At 43.4% G+C, this 14,037-nt stretch overlaps 2 protein-coding genes across 2 annotated transcripts; one reads left to right on the forward strand and one right to left on the reverse strand.

Moving 5' to 3' along the window:
• Nucleotides 1–131: 131 nt before the first annotated feature.
• On the reverse strand, nt 132–8,827 carry fkbp1b (FKBP prolyl isomerase 1B). Its single transcript, XM_046060564.1, has 4 exons — nt 8,494–8,827; nt 7,796–7,843; nt 2,134–2,246; nt 132–931 (listed from the first exon to the last, which is right to left on the reverse strand). Exons 1-4 carry the CDS (start codon nt 8,528–8,530, stop codon nt 803–805), a joined length of 327 nt encoding a protein of 108 aa, XP_045916520.1. The 5' UTR covers nt 8,531–8,827; the 3' UTR covers nt 132–802.
• Nucleotides 8,828–8,966: 139 nt separating this feature from the next.
• LOC123977676 (WD repeat and coiled coil containing) lies at nt 8,967–14,032 on the forward strand. Its single transcript, XM_046060563.1, has 4 exons — nt 8,967–9,224; nt 9,958–11,900; nt 12,151–12,271; nt 12,980–14,032. Exons 2-4 carry the CDS (start codon nt 9,978–9,980, stop codon nt 13,171–13,173), a joined length of 2,238 nt encoding a protein of 745 aa, XP_045916519.1. The 5' UTR covers nt 8,967–9,224; nt 9,958–9,977; the 3' UTR covers nt 13,174–14,032.
• The last annotated feature ends 5 nt before the right edge of the window (nt 14,033–14,037 follow it).

The raw sequence follows: 14,037 nt of genomic DNA on the forward strand, positions 1-14,037 counted from the left end.
CCAGTTCTACATTATTGCCTTTTTTTTTAACATGCCATTAGGAGGCGCTGTTGCTGCAGAAGCCCTCATTTAACATTCTTTCTATTTATCACTTAATCACTGGCTCACAAATCACACACGGGACACAGACCTCTCGACACAGTGCATGCCATTTTTATTCAAGAGTTGGTCGATAAACTATCATAGTAGCAATGGCTCTTATAGTTCTGTACAGTATTGGGTTGGATTGGATAGGGTATACTTGCAGTAAATGCTTATGAGGGATATAAAATATACTAAACACAGCAACATCATTCAGAGCATTCAGCAGGACAAACCTGTGTCAAAGTGGCAATGCAGACAGTGGTATATAATGCCCAGTTAAGATACAGAGAAGGAGTTATGTACTTTTAACATATGAATCCATCCTCTGCTGTTGAAACTGTAAGGCAGTATATGTTTTGATTGCAATGTAGTACGGCTATTCATCAGATGACTGATTACCTCACGGTACAACAAAATTTACAACTTTAAATTAAACAAAACAGCATCTCTGACTAACAAACAGAAACCAAACTGTGTTGTGTGTGTGTGTGAAAAAGTCTTGCAGGAGGTGAACATTTTCTTGCAGTATCTATTATGAAAAGATGGCAACAAAGCAGCAGTAGAGATACGTTTAAATACTGAACTAAAGAAGACTGGTGAAATCAAAGAAGAGCAGGTGGACGGTGGGAAGCAGCTGCCTATTATGGTCTCCCTGTGGAAACAGGTTGTGGCGAACGCGGCCTCATTAACCGTCAACCTTCGTATTTAACCCCAGGCATTACTCCAGCTTGAGCAGTTCCACGTCGAATATGAGCGTGGCGTTCGGAGGGATGACCCCGGGGTGGCCTGTCGCTCCGTAAGCCATATCTGGTGTGCAGGTGATTTTTGCCCTCTGGCCCAGGCTCATCTGAAACACAGGAGAAAAAGAAAACATAACTGAGTATGTTTTCACAGAACACAGGTACATTACAGGTACAGGTACAATAACATTACTGAAGGCATAGTGTCCCTGCGAGACAGTCTGGTGTACGAGTTTCAACCGGTTTGATTTCATATGAACCATTTGGCCAATTAAAGAGACAAGAAGCAGTTCTCTGCCATGTCAACCCTTTAATGACATTCCACACAGACGACAAGAACTCAGAAACGCAGTAGAAAATTTCAGCTGGGCTCAAAAATGGTTAAAACTATAAGTCAGCACAAAAACAACAACAGAAACCTCATTGTTCTAAGCAGACACAAATTACACAGATTACAAACACTAACAAAAAGTAGCATTTGCATTTTGGAACATAAAACAGTAAACTTAGTCCAGCAGTAGCCATGACTAAAATTGTTGGCCGTTTAAATTAAAAGCCCTCTAGCTTTTCAGTGGACATAAACACTTTATTTACAAGGCTTTTATCGTGAAACATTCGCAGGAACGTGTTGGGGAAGACTCATCTTCCATGGGTTCTCTTATTATGTTAGGCTCGGAAAAGTCACCACACCTAGTGGTAAAATTCTGTATTACTGGTCTGATCAGGTATTTGGCTATCAAACTGGTTTGAAAATCAGCCCATCCCTAGTGACAATGAGCCAGCATGCACAATACCGGGACCATGAAACTCCAGCAGATTAACTAAATTCAGCAATCATTCATTTTATTATTTACACCCGTGGTTTCCCATAAAATGTCTCCTGATAAAAAGGCCCATTATCATTCTTATTGGTCCAAGGAAACTGGTGACTTCATGTAATTTCCAGCATGGCTCCACTCACCTTCAAGCTGAGCAGTAGTCTAATCAGCTTTATTGTTAACTGAAATACCTAACTCCACAAAATTTGAGATACATGTTTTACTGTTTTCCTACGTTTGAGAGGGCCATTGGTTTCTGTTCATTTCAGCATAAAAATCAACACACAGCGACTTGCTTTAAAACCACCATCAACTGTCTTGTTTCTTCAACGTTCACTCAGGGGCAAAAATCAGCCTTTAAACTTGAAAGAAATAATGATGTGACATTTACTGTGATAATTATCGGTATCGAATGATATGAAATGTTTCATCGTGATAGCATTTTCGGCCATATCGCCCAGCCCTATGTTGTCTGAACTTTCCCCTCTTACCTGTGCTACTCCTTCCTCCCATCCCTTAATGACCTCCATCCGTCCAATCTTGAACTTGAAGGGCTTGTTCCTGTCTCGAGAGGAGTCAAACTTCTTCCCATTCTGCAGCATGCCTGCCAAAAACAAATTACATTAACACAATTCAGAGAGTAGAGAAGCGTGTGGTTCAGAAACGGCCCATTTTGGTGATCCGATACAAAATAAAGACAATTGCACAATTATTTTTGGGCTGTTTTTCACATCTGTATCGTCAGTTATCACAGTGTGATGCCACATCGCTGCACGCCCTTTCCTCAGTAGCTAATGTTTTTGGAATGAGGCATTTTGAAATTAAAGACATAAAGCAGTGCTGGCTCCAGTCAGAGGAATTATTCTGGCGGGGCCTCTTATCTGGATCTTGGGTCCGTTTCAATTACCCAAATGAACAAAGGGAATGTGAATCAGGAAGCAGTGGCCTGGTTTAGTGGATTATTTTTAAAATTAACTAGGCCGTTGCTTGCCTGTATCTAGACCACAGGGAGAAACGGGTAACAAAGGCGGAGCAGTGCAGGACTGCGCTCCTTCCGAACACTGACCGGGCATTTAGACATGATAATAACAGTGGGGCCATTAAACGCTACTAAAAGGCACAGAGACACTGGCCCCCACTTCATTAGTCATTGACCTCCCCTTGCCACTTACCCTTCTGGGACTCAAAGTTGCCATCTGAAGCAACGTTCTGCAACTCTGATAACTCGTTTGAACTTTCTGACCCTTCTGGCGTCCAAGAAAGCAAGTCAACACAACAAAGCAGGCTTCAGGACAGTTTGTTATTTTCTGTGCACAATGTATTTTTGTGGAACAGGCGATATCTAACTTTAAGCAAACACTATATAGAGAATTTTCACTGTGGTGCGGTGCCTGTACGGGACTGCTATTGAAGACTAATGGCAGCTTGCTCATCAAAACAAATTCTAATTTACAAATATGGTTATACACAGGACACAGCCACACAACAAATGAAGATTATTGTCATCAAAATAATGGTAAATTAATTTTTGTTACATTATTAGTCTCAATCTGTATAAAGAGACCAATTTATATAGAGTGTTTAATCTTCAATATCCTACATTATACCTAGCTGTCAGGGAGAAATACATTATTATGCGATAAATGTTTAACATGTCAGTAGTCAACAGTTCATTGTGCAAAATTAATTAATTAATCTGGTTGTATTAGTCCATTGTGGGCACTGCTGCATATCTGTGTTTTGTGGTATTACTGGGATCAGGACCTTCAGGATCGTTCAGGCATTTCACTCCCTGCATTAGAAAAACACAGATGTTCCATTCATCTTATTGTATGACTAAACTGTTTCTAAATTGAGTGTCCACCCCTAGTATGAACATAGAACTTTTTAAACCCAGTTCGCAGTCTTGCAGGCAGTCAAAGTGGCGTCACGCGAAAAAGATTCCATAACATCCACTTGCACTTTGGAGGTTGCTCAGTGATGGTGCTTTGATTTATCTTTCTCTGTCGTAATTCAGCAAGTGTAAATTCTTGGCATTTAAAGTTATGCGCTAACTGAAGTTTAGCAATGGTGTCTGGTCATATGAATGTTGGTACTGTACTGCTTCTCCCCTTTCATTCCAACCTAAACTTAGTAGCTCCATCAGATATCAGCGGCCTGGGCTTGGTCCATCCATGGAGTCATCAAGTGCACACACCAAGGAATATACCACCTGCTACAGGCCATTCGAGTGGCACAGAGGCAAGGCCTTCTTGCATCAACTGCAGAAAAGCGGGTTCAGTTTCCGGCAATGGCAGCTGCGACTTGCAAGGAAAAACTGATTGGCAATGTTCACGCGTGGGAAGCCAGTGAGGGATCATATCCTGGACACTGGTTGGTTGGGGTGTTCTGAGACCAGCTAGCGCAAAAGGAGACATTTTACATCTCAAAACTTAACACTCTACTGGTAAAAGCTTGTCCATATTGCGCTAAAAGCAGCTAACAACTCCGAGCTAATTGGAAAATTCAGCACCGGCCAGGGTTTAACAACAGCAAGGACTGTGGTACACACTGGCAACTGGCTTAAACCAGTTAGAGTAAAAAAACAACAGAGAAAACAGAACCTGCTCCTTGTTTTATGTAGGAAAAATACACAGAAGCGTTGTTCTAAAGAGAAATATGGATTCCAGTATTTCACTTAGTGACAGCATGGTTTGACATTGTACACTGTACATGTGCAACATACTGAACGTCTATGTAATGCTACCTTAAATTCTTGCTACAACATACATAAAGACAGCTAGGCTAAACAGGTACATACATGTTTCACTCATGGCTCTCAGACTGTAAAAAAAAAACTACTCCACACTTGTATCAGTTCTCCGTTATCACTCTTTGGACAGCTAAGCATGGGTGGGTTATCTGCAAAACTAAAGCAGGACCCGTCCCTTCCTGAGGCTGGCTCCCACACTCTCTCCTCATGAAAGGCTTTCACTTGGTAGTGCTCTGGCCAAACCTGCAGAAAGCTGCGGTGCACAGGGGTGGGGTTATTTTTACTCCGTTTACTGTATCCTGTCTCGCCCCCGTCTAGGACGGCTGCCAGCACAACAACCCCCTTGGCCCAAGTGTGGATGAAATAAGATGCGTGTAAAGCCATTTGTCTATGACAAACTTATATGTGTTGCCGCAGTTCACAGCTGCAAGCATGCTCGCCTCAGTGGAAAGAATTAAATCTTCATGCTTCATAAACTGGAAGTAGGTGCGATGTGTAATTATGAGTATTTTCAGCAAAGACAATAACTAGCAAATTGGTTGCTGGAGAAGGTAAAAGTATCCTCAGCAATGGCTTAAATGTTACTCTAATATTATCATTATTATAAAAGAGACAATTCTGAACAAGATATGGGCTGTTTGATAATTATTCATGTGCTATAACACGGCTGTCATTTTACTTCTCCTCTCCCACCTTTTCTGTCAGGGCGCTGCAAGAAGATATTCTGAATGCAAGCTATTGAAGACAACTCAATATTCCCCTACCGGGACACCTAGACGCCATAGTTCAGTAAGAGCTCAACCTGATTTAGGATTTGTTTTGTGTGTCCCAGACAGTTTAGAATCTGTACCAACTCTTTTCTTGCCTTCTCTTAATCTGTGATATTGGGATTGAACACTTCCCACAGCACTCAGAATCAGAAATACTTTATTGATCTATGAGGGGAAATTCTTTTGTCACAGTTGCACACTTATCGAGGCATCAGGAATAGAAAATAGAAAATAATAATAGAAAGTACCTCTTTAGTAATAAAGAGTAAATAAATATGAGAGTATAAATATAAGATATAAAGAAAACTATAAAGGAGTGTGTATTTACAATATTTACATTATTAAAGAATTAATATGTTAAACAGTATAAATTAATAAATAGCAGCAGCTCAATCACAACATTCTGCCTTGGAAGGCGAGTTTGGCATCTCCTGACATACAACCCCGTGTTTCAGTCTCTTATCTATTTCTGTGTCACACACCAAGGGCCGTTACGTCTCAACTTCAGCACGTTTCATGGTGAAGTCTGGTGCTCAAACATGGTAAGGAATTACGTCCACATTTAGGCTTGACATCATATCCAGTGAGCCTGTTGGCCCCAAAGCTAATGCGTCTTATCACCGGAGAACGAAAAAGGCTATTTAATGTCACAGTCTGTGGAAACCCAAGTTTTCTTCCTATTCCTGTTCAGATCTGCTTCTGCTTTTCTTCTGGACACACAGACCATCCAAACGTAAAATAGATGATAACGCATCTCAGGCCAGCTTGACCCACACCAGCATGCTGGTCTCTGTGATGTGCTACTGACAGAGCTGCTGCCAGGCAGACAGACTCGCACTCAGCCGTGTCAGAAACAAGAATGTGTGTGAAAGAGTGAGCAGCTTTTCTAATTACTTTGTCCTGGCCTCTTCGTGAGCCCTCTGCTAATTTGGGCAACCACAACTCTCACCAAAGTCAGAGTGGGGGGTCAGTCTCGTCTCCACGTGTCTATGCGCTCTGGCATGTGTGTGTGTGTCTGCACGTTTAAAATCCCACAGGTGAAAGTGAGGATCAAAATGGGCACAGCAGTGAGAGCGGGGAGGATGAGGCTCCCTAATGCTAAATGCTGGAAATGGAAGGGCTTCAAATCCCATGATGTATTGGGGAAATCTCTCCCTCCTTAGCCTCACTGTTTATCTTTCGCTCTGCTATCTGGAAAACTGACACCAAAGGCAGGGTGGCTCTGCACTGCACAGCCAGCTGGATGGCTTGGGCAGGCTTATGTTCCCGAGCTACAGCTAACCGCTATGACCAGTGCTATCTCTTTATTAGATCTTGAACTAATCTTGTATTTGAGCTTTTAAATAAAATCTCTGTCTTTACTAGGGCGTTCTGACCTTAAAAGTTAGTGTGTAATCTTACATACAAATTCCTGGATAACTAACCCACACTGGCTGACTATCCCAGTATACTGCTCACTCCCTAGATTACACTAGGTTAACATAATAAGCGTGAGGGTGAGTTGCTGATGGAGACTAAAACTCTGTATCTGTTTATTTATTTATTTATTTTTTGCTAATTTACTAACCAAAAAGCCTAATTGTAGGTTAGAAGGAAACCAGGCCACCAGGCAAAGACCAAGAGACTATCAAACCCCGACTGTGCAAGACTCCAGACTGAGATACTGTATCTCTGCAGAGATCTGGCCTGAAGGCAAATCTGGTTACTTTTTTTCCACTGTCCCAAAAAAAGTTGAACAACACAGCATTTGTTTTCCAGAGTTGGCCTGCATCCTTCTGAATATGATCACACACACACACAAGCTAGTCAAACAATGCCGAAATTCTTTTATGAAACCAAACACTATAAGAGAGTTAGTCAAGCCAAGTAATCAATACCGTGATAGACAAAGACGACGGCGGGAGCCCATTTCAAATGATGAAAAGGAGATCCCCACCATCATGGGAGGGAGAAGCAAGAACTGGCTATATACTAAAAACATACAAGCACACACAATACAATAATACTCACACACCTGAATCAAACCTGTTTGCCACAGAGCCAATTCCAAGGAGCATGCGACAACTTTTAAAACCATGTAATAACACTGTGACACTCAGACAATGACAGTCGGAATGACAAGTGAACTAGGCTTTGTTTACTTTCTGTCTGACCTAGTTGTCTGGACTGCCAACCCCAGGGCATCGAATAACCCAAATTTATTTCCCAACCTCGGCGTCTCACTGCCCCGACTCAAAACTGGGCAATCTGACAGGAGACAAACAGGATAAAGAAAGCGTGTGTGTGTGTGTGTGTGTGTGTGTGTTTGTGTACATGAGAGCATGGCGCAAGTTGCAACAGTCTCTAAAATGGCACAGACACCACTAGACATAAGCAAAATCATATTTTCTGGGTGTGGTTTCAGCTCCACCCCAGCTCTTAGAAAGCGTACGGGACACATAGGTGCATACATGTCTCGTAGACTGTGTACAACAGTGCGAGCTGGGCTGCAAACAGAACCCAGGTTTGTGCTCCAGATATTGTAAATTAAAAATAAACACACACACATAGGGACAAATTTCCTCCTTCAACAAGGAGACAGGAGAGAAGTCAGGTTACAGGATTGCCAAAAGCAAGGAAAGAGTCAGTTACCTATGTAATGTACGACACATGTCTGGCCCTTCTTTGGAAATGTTCTTCCTGTTAGGAAGAGAGAAAAAACAAGTCATTGTGTGTTTGCAGGCTCCAGAGGCTGCCAGGGCTAATCTAGTAGATTAACAATGACTGGGTTAAATTTGCTGTGGTGTTCCTGGCAGGAATGCAACACTTCTCATATGCCTGCAGATATAAGTAACTGAATTCAGCTATGTCTCTGTTTGTCTCATCCTCATGTTGAAACCTTAGCCTGGAGACTTCATTTTCCAGGGCAAGGGGCTATCAAATGCTTGCCTCTAGGTTAATTACGTATTAGTACGTTACACAGGGAGAAACAACTGTCTGCCAAATCTCAAGTTACTTTGTGAGCAATTTCAATTTAACCCCTTTAACAGTAACGTTAAGAGTAACAGTAACGTTAAATATGGAGACTTCTAGAAAGATGCAGTGCAGTCACGATGAACAACAGTGAAAATTGGGGTTTACAGACCCCTACAAACTGAATACTACTATAAATTGCTTTCTATCTATCGAGTATATTACCGTAGCTTCCACAGCAATAAACTTTATATTTCATGTGCATTATGTTGACATTTAACAAGATTTGAACTCATTCCGGGGAACTAACGTTACAGAGCCCCAACACCACCTCCACCCCCGCATCAGAGCACACACAAGAGGATAAATCAACTTACCATCACCGGGAGATATTGTCTCGACTTCCACACCCATGGTTGTGCTACTTCAAAGATGAGCTCTAACACATACAGCCAAAAAAGACGCTTCGACAGCCAGTGTTACCCGTTTTGCGGCTACAAGTCGGGCTATATCGGTGGAAACCATGCATTCACCGACGACTGCCGAGCAGTAGCTACAGCCAACCGTCACACAGCCAAGATATTTCCCAGTTCGTAGCGAGGCAGCGTCGAGATGTACGACTCCGCCGCGTACGTCGTCTTCAGCCTTGTCAAATCCTCAGCGCCACACCGCGGTTGTGCCAACTTTCCACAGTGGTGGATAACGTACTCAGATCTTTTACACCAGTAAAAATAGCAAGACCCACTGTTACAAGTAAAAATGTTCTGCATTTAAAAAAATAATTAGCATCAAAATTACTTAATTAACTTAGCCTACTCAGTATGCAAAATAGCCCATTTCAGAATATTATTGAATATTATGAATGTGTACATCACTTCAATATCGCAGCTGGTAAATTCAGGGCTAAATTTAAACTGGCAAGAAGTAAAAACAAGCTGCTCATAATTTAACTACATATCCCATAATGCATCGAAAACGTCAGTCAGTTTTGCTTCCGAGTCAAATACAACTGAACGTTAGAGACTCCGGTGAAAAGTGTGTTCATAGATGTGACCCCACTTTTAGTGTTTCACACGGATTACACATGAGGAGCCTGTGGTTATATAAGGTACGTAAAATTACGTTTGTGTGGATTTTTACGCTAGTTAGCCTGCTAAATATAAAGGCTTAAGTTATAACAATTTCCAGTGAATAAGGTTAACGTTATGAATTGGGAAAACTTCTGCGTCTCATAATGGTGGCAACGTTTATATCCTTCTCATTTACTCACAACCTCTTCTCAGTAAGGTAGTATTCTGATATTTTCTATAACGTCTCCAGACATTTGTTATATTCTGATTTAACTTACATGTTCAAGTTTGTTCCAGCATTAAATGGTCAATTGTAAATTTAACTCATGCAAATATTTTAATATCCATTTTCTTTGTCTTATTCATTTGACATTTGACATTTGATGAGGAACAACATCTCCATTTGGGACCTCCTCCTTTATTTACCTGTAGTGATCAGGTCAGTTTTACCAGATGTTAACACTAAATGCTGTGATGAGACACTCCTACTCAACACATAGTATTGTTAATTCCCTGAGGCCCTCACAGGACCTGTGCGTTGTTAAGGTCATTCAGGCGTAAGCAGCTATAATTGCTCGTCACCACTGCCTCAGCTCAGGCAGATTAAGGCATGTACTTGGAAGGAGACAGGCGAGAGGCTTTTTCTGTTCTTAATCTGCATAGGTAGCAGTAGCTACTGTTTGTGCAGGACCCATTCAGATCAGACACAGGTCTCTGTCATCAATGTTACTTTTCTGAGTCCTATTATTTTTCTTTTTCTCTTTGAACAAGTTTCTTTAGCACCTGCCAGGATGGATCTTGGGAAGGCAAAGCTTCTTAGGTCAGGTCTCAACACACTACACCAAGCCATCCACCCTGTGCACGGTATAGCATGGACGGACGGCAAGCAGGTCTGCCTGACCACTCTCTACTTCATCAATGGCGAGGTGAAGTTTGGGGACACCAATGTTATCGGGCAGTTTGAGCATGTCTTTGGGCTCTTCTGGGGCCCGCTGTGCTGCTCGGACTCCCCTGCCTTGCTGGCTGTTCAGCACAAGAAACATGTTACCGTGTGGCAACTGCAGCTCAGTGCCCTCGAGCAGAACAAGCTGCTGTGCACTCAAACCTGTGAGATGAGCGAGCCTTTCCCCTTGCTCTCCCAAGGCTGCGTGTGGCATCCTAAACTGGACATTCTGGCTGTGCTGACAAAGAAGGACAGCTCCGTGTTGTTTTCTGTCAGGGTGGACAACAGGAGAACCAAAGCAGACATCAAAGGTAGTGGACTCATCCACTGTGCATGCTGGACTAAGGATGGTACGCGCCTGGTGGTGGCTATAGGCAGTGCTCTTCACTCTTACATCTGGAACGACATCCAGAAAAGTCTGGTGGCCTGCTCCTTCTGCCCCATCTTTGACGTGGGAGGCTACATCTGTGCCATCGAAGCTACGGGGGAGGCTCAAGTAGCTGTGGCTACAGAGCTGCCTCTGGATAAAATCTGTGGGTTAAATGCGGGCATAGCTTTCGACATGCAGACAGAGCCTGACTCCCCGCATGGCCGCAACTCGCAAGTGGGCGTGCCGGACGATGACAGCCTTCTGGATTCGAGGCGAAGATCATTTGAATCAGAGCGGTCCTACATCCCCAGCTCAGGCCCTCTTGACCTCACCCACCTCTTGGCGAGGCACCGTCGCTCTGACCCCAGCCCACTTATTCACCTGCGTCGCCGAGACACCATGACAGGCTCTGGCCAGGACTCCTCGCATCTCATCCTGGTCACCTATGAGCGTAAAGTCACGACCTCCCGAAAAGTCAGCATTCCTGGGATTTTGGTACCGGACATTGTGGCTTTTGACCCACGTGGCTCCACAGTCGCAGTGGCTTCCAACACCTGCAACATGGTGCTCGTGTACTGCATCACGGCCTCCGCTATGCCGAACATTCAGCAGATCTCTCTGCAGACAAATGAGAGGCCCAAAGGAGTCTGCTTCCTCAATGACAAGATGCTGCTGTTGATGGTGGGCCGGCAAAAGTCCAATGACCCTGTCTTCCTTCCGTCCTCTAACACAGATAAATATATTCTTCATCTCCTAGCCAAAGAGTTGATATACGATGGAGAGACTCCTATTGCACCATCCCCCTCTGCCCACAACCATGAGTCCGCATCTAATTTCTGCGCAGGGATTAGGAGGCACTCGGAGCACCTATCTAAGGATGACAGGGAGCGCTCAGGGATAAAGGACTTGGTGCTGCCTGGAGGGGGAGTATTTCGCTCACCAGGCAACAGGCGCAGGCTGGTGGAGGAGGTGAGGAGCGGCGAGCCGAGCCCCGTCACCAGCTCTGTGGACTTCTCTGACCGAGCATCAGACAGAGCCCTGTCCAGTGCCTCCTCCATCGCAGTGGAGAATTTCGATATGGACCACGTCAACCGCATGACCAACCTGATGGTGGCCGGCCGCCAGGCCAGCAGAGACTCCAGCCGGGCCAGCTCTCCTCGCCTCGAGCCGTCGGACAAGCTTCACACAGATCCGACGCTGCCGATGCCTGAAAAGACATCGGGCCCTGCCAGGGAGCGCTCGCTGGAGCAGCTGGTTCAAAACATGGAGAGGCTTTTTACGCGCTTTGCAGATGTACAGCAGTGCCTGGCAGAAATCAGAGACTATACCCAGAATGGCAAGAAGGCCCCGAGTGTCTACCCCAATGCGTGTGAACCCCCCTATGTCAATGTCACATGTCAGGTACAGTTTTACTCACTACATTTTGTAATTCTAACTGACTGTGCAGGGATAATAACCGTAGCTAGGGGGTGGGGAAACCCCATTCAGATTCTACAGTACCTGAAGTCATTTAATGTGTTACAAATGAAAAGTGCAATTATGGTGTTTAATTATCAGGTATCAAATAAATATATTTATTAACTGTTACAACAGCATTTATCGTGACTTATTTGATTAATTCTTCACTTCGTCCTTCTTTGTGTACATGCAGAAACAGTTATCCGAAAATGTGTTCATTGATGAGCGCAGGCCAGTGCTGCTGTGTGATGGGAGGCTGTGTCTGCGTGCCCTCCAAGACCTCTTCAACCTAACCATTGTGGAGATGATGTACGGTACGTGCTGCCTGTCAAGTTCATAAATAAAACGCTGTACTTTTTTTGGCCTCCATTCTGATAAGTGGCAAACTCTATACTACTTTCAAGACTTAATTGCTTTCAATCCATTTAAACCTTAGAACCGGTTTGTCTTTACTATGAAGAAGTATCTAAGCTGCCTTCTTAAAACCTCCTGCGTCGCATTGCCTGTGAGATTAACTGTGTTGTGAGAGTAGTGTGTGCAGGGTTGACAAATTAAACTCCTTCTAGGCCTCTTAGGAAGGTCTCCCCCTGTGAGTATTTTCAGCAAGCTTGTGTGATGTGCTTTCCCTGGAAGTCATCAGACAGGTTGTCCAAGTGGAACTCACTCTTTTTAAACCCTTACGTAACCCTTTCATATTGCATTTTAATTGAGTAAGAACCTCACCTTTTATTGTGCGATCTTAGATAACACATTGCAGCATTGTCTCTGTTAACGTGCGTAAGCTATAATTGGAAGTGATTTTAAATCCTAGGTCAGATTACAAGGTCTTAAACAAAAGCTGCTTAGTACTATTTAATGTGCAAAGTGTTTTGTTGCTGCTGCAAAGACTTACTGTCCTGTCCAGCAAGTAATAGCTGTCACAAGCTACATTTTGTAGTGGTTTGACACTTCATGTGGGTAATTAAACAGAACTCAGATGTAGCGAAAGCCTTGCTTACCTAATAGTCTTGTTATTTTTCCAGGTCCATTGTGGATTGTACTTGTGGCAGATGCAGATGGCTTTGTGCCTCTAACATTCAAGGCCAAAGAAGAACTTACAGTGCGGAACGGGAAGCGGAAAACTAACCTACGGACTCCTGGCAGTCCGGAGAACTCCTGCCCATCAAGTCCAGCCCCCAGCCAAAGCCCCAATACAACCACAGAGCCCTCCACATAGTGCCTCTTAACGCACACCTCAATTTATGGACTCATGACGTCGTATCACTGTTACTTTAATATCTTTGACTGAATCCATGTATGCAAGGCAGCGTGGATGTGGCACGAACATGTAGAGCTTCACTAATCTAGAAAACCAGAGGTAACACTTCAAATTTATTTTTGTATTGAAAAACTAGTGATTTGAAAAGTGCTGCCTATTCACATGCTATGTTTACATGTTGCTGCTTTGAAATGAAAGCTTACCTGGAAGAACTTTAAGCACAGAGCCATGTTTTTTTCTTTAATTGTTTGTTGAAAAAAGGCAGTGCAGTGGTGGTCAAATCCCTCGTTGACGCCGGACACCGATCGTCGTGCCATGGCGCTCTACTAACAGCTTTGAGTATGTTTTAGAGATGTTTAAAAAATGTTTTCTGGTGTCTTGGTACAAGAACCAATGGAGACTTATGTATGATGTAAGTGTTTCATTTTGATCTGTATTTTTTTATCCCTGGAGCATTGCTGAGATCCCCACACTTATGGATATATGGTGCATGAAAATCATATTTTACCTGTAACATCTCTGGATTAGCGCTTTAATGTGAAAACTCAGATGTTCAAAGTGTAATTCAGCCTTGTTCTATTATCCTCTGTGGCATATCTAAAATGTTAAAGAGAACAGAGGTCAAGCACTTTCTTCTGCAGTTGTAATGTTACCAAGCTCAGTAACACAAATGACCACTAGAGAGGGGGCAAGACCCAACAGAAACTTCCCTGTCATTGCTATACAGTGTCCTTCAGAGCTCTATTGAAACCCAAATAAGTGTAATGTGTATCTTTCGGTAGCACTTCAAATATTAAATTTGCATAACTAGCGTGCACTTCT

This window comes from Micropterus dolomieu, linkage group LG10, assembly GCF_021292245.1.
Source record: "Micropterus dolomieu isolate WLL.071019.BEF.003 ecotype Adirondacks linkage group LG10, ASM2129224v1, whole genome shotgun sequence".
NCBI classification, from domain to species: domain Eukaryota; kingdom Metazoa; phylum Chordata; class Actinopteri; order Centrarchiformes; family Centrarchidae; genus Micropterus; species Micropterus dolomieu.

What these genes read in the sequence shown, in the direction of transcription:
- LOC123977676 (XM_046060563.1), top strand. Translation starts at nt 9,978, where the DNA reads ATGGATCTTGGGAAGGCAAAGCTTCTTAGGTCAGGTCTCAACACACTA. An exon ending in ATGTCAATGTCACATGTCAG is followed by an intron (nt 11,901 to 12,150) that starts GTACAGTTTTAC and finishes GTGTACATGCAG; the next exon opens with AAACAGTTATCCGAAAATGT. An exon ending in CATTGTGGAGATGATGTACG is followed by an intron (nt 12,272 to 12,979) that starts GTACGTGCTGCC and finishes TTATTTTTCCAG; the next exon opens with GTCCATTGTGGATTGTACTT.
- fkbp1b (XM_046060564.1), bottom strand. Translation starts at nt 8,530, where the DNA reads ATGGGTGTGGAAGTCGAGACAATATCTCCCGGTGATG. An exon ending in GACAATATCTCCCGGTGATG is followed by an intron (nt 7,844 to 8,493) that starts GTAAGTTGATTT and finishes TCTTCCTAACAG; the next exon opens with GAAGAACATTTCCAAAGAAG. An exon ending in ATGTGTCGTACATTACATAG is followed by an intron (nt 2,247 to 7,795) that starts GTAACTGACTCT and finishes TGTTTTTGGCAG; the next exon opens with GCATGCTGCAGAATGGGAAG.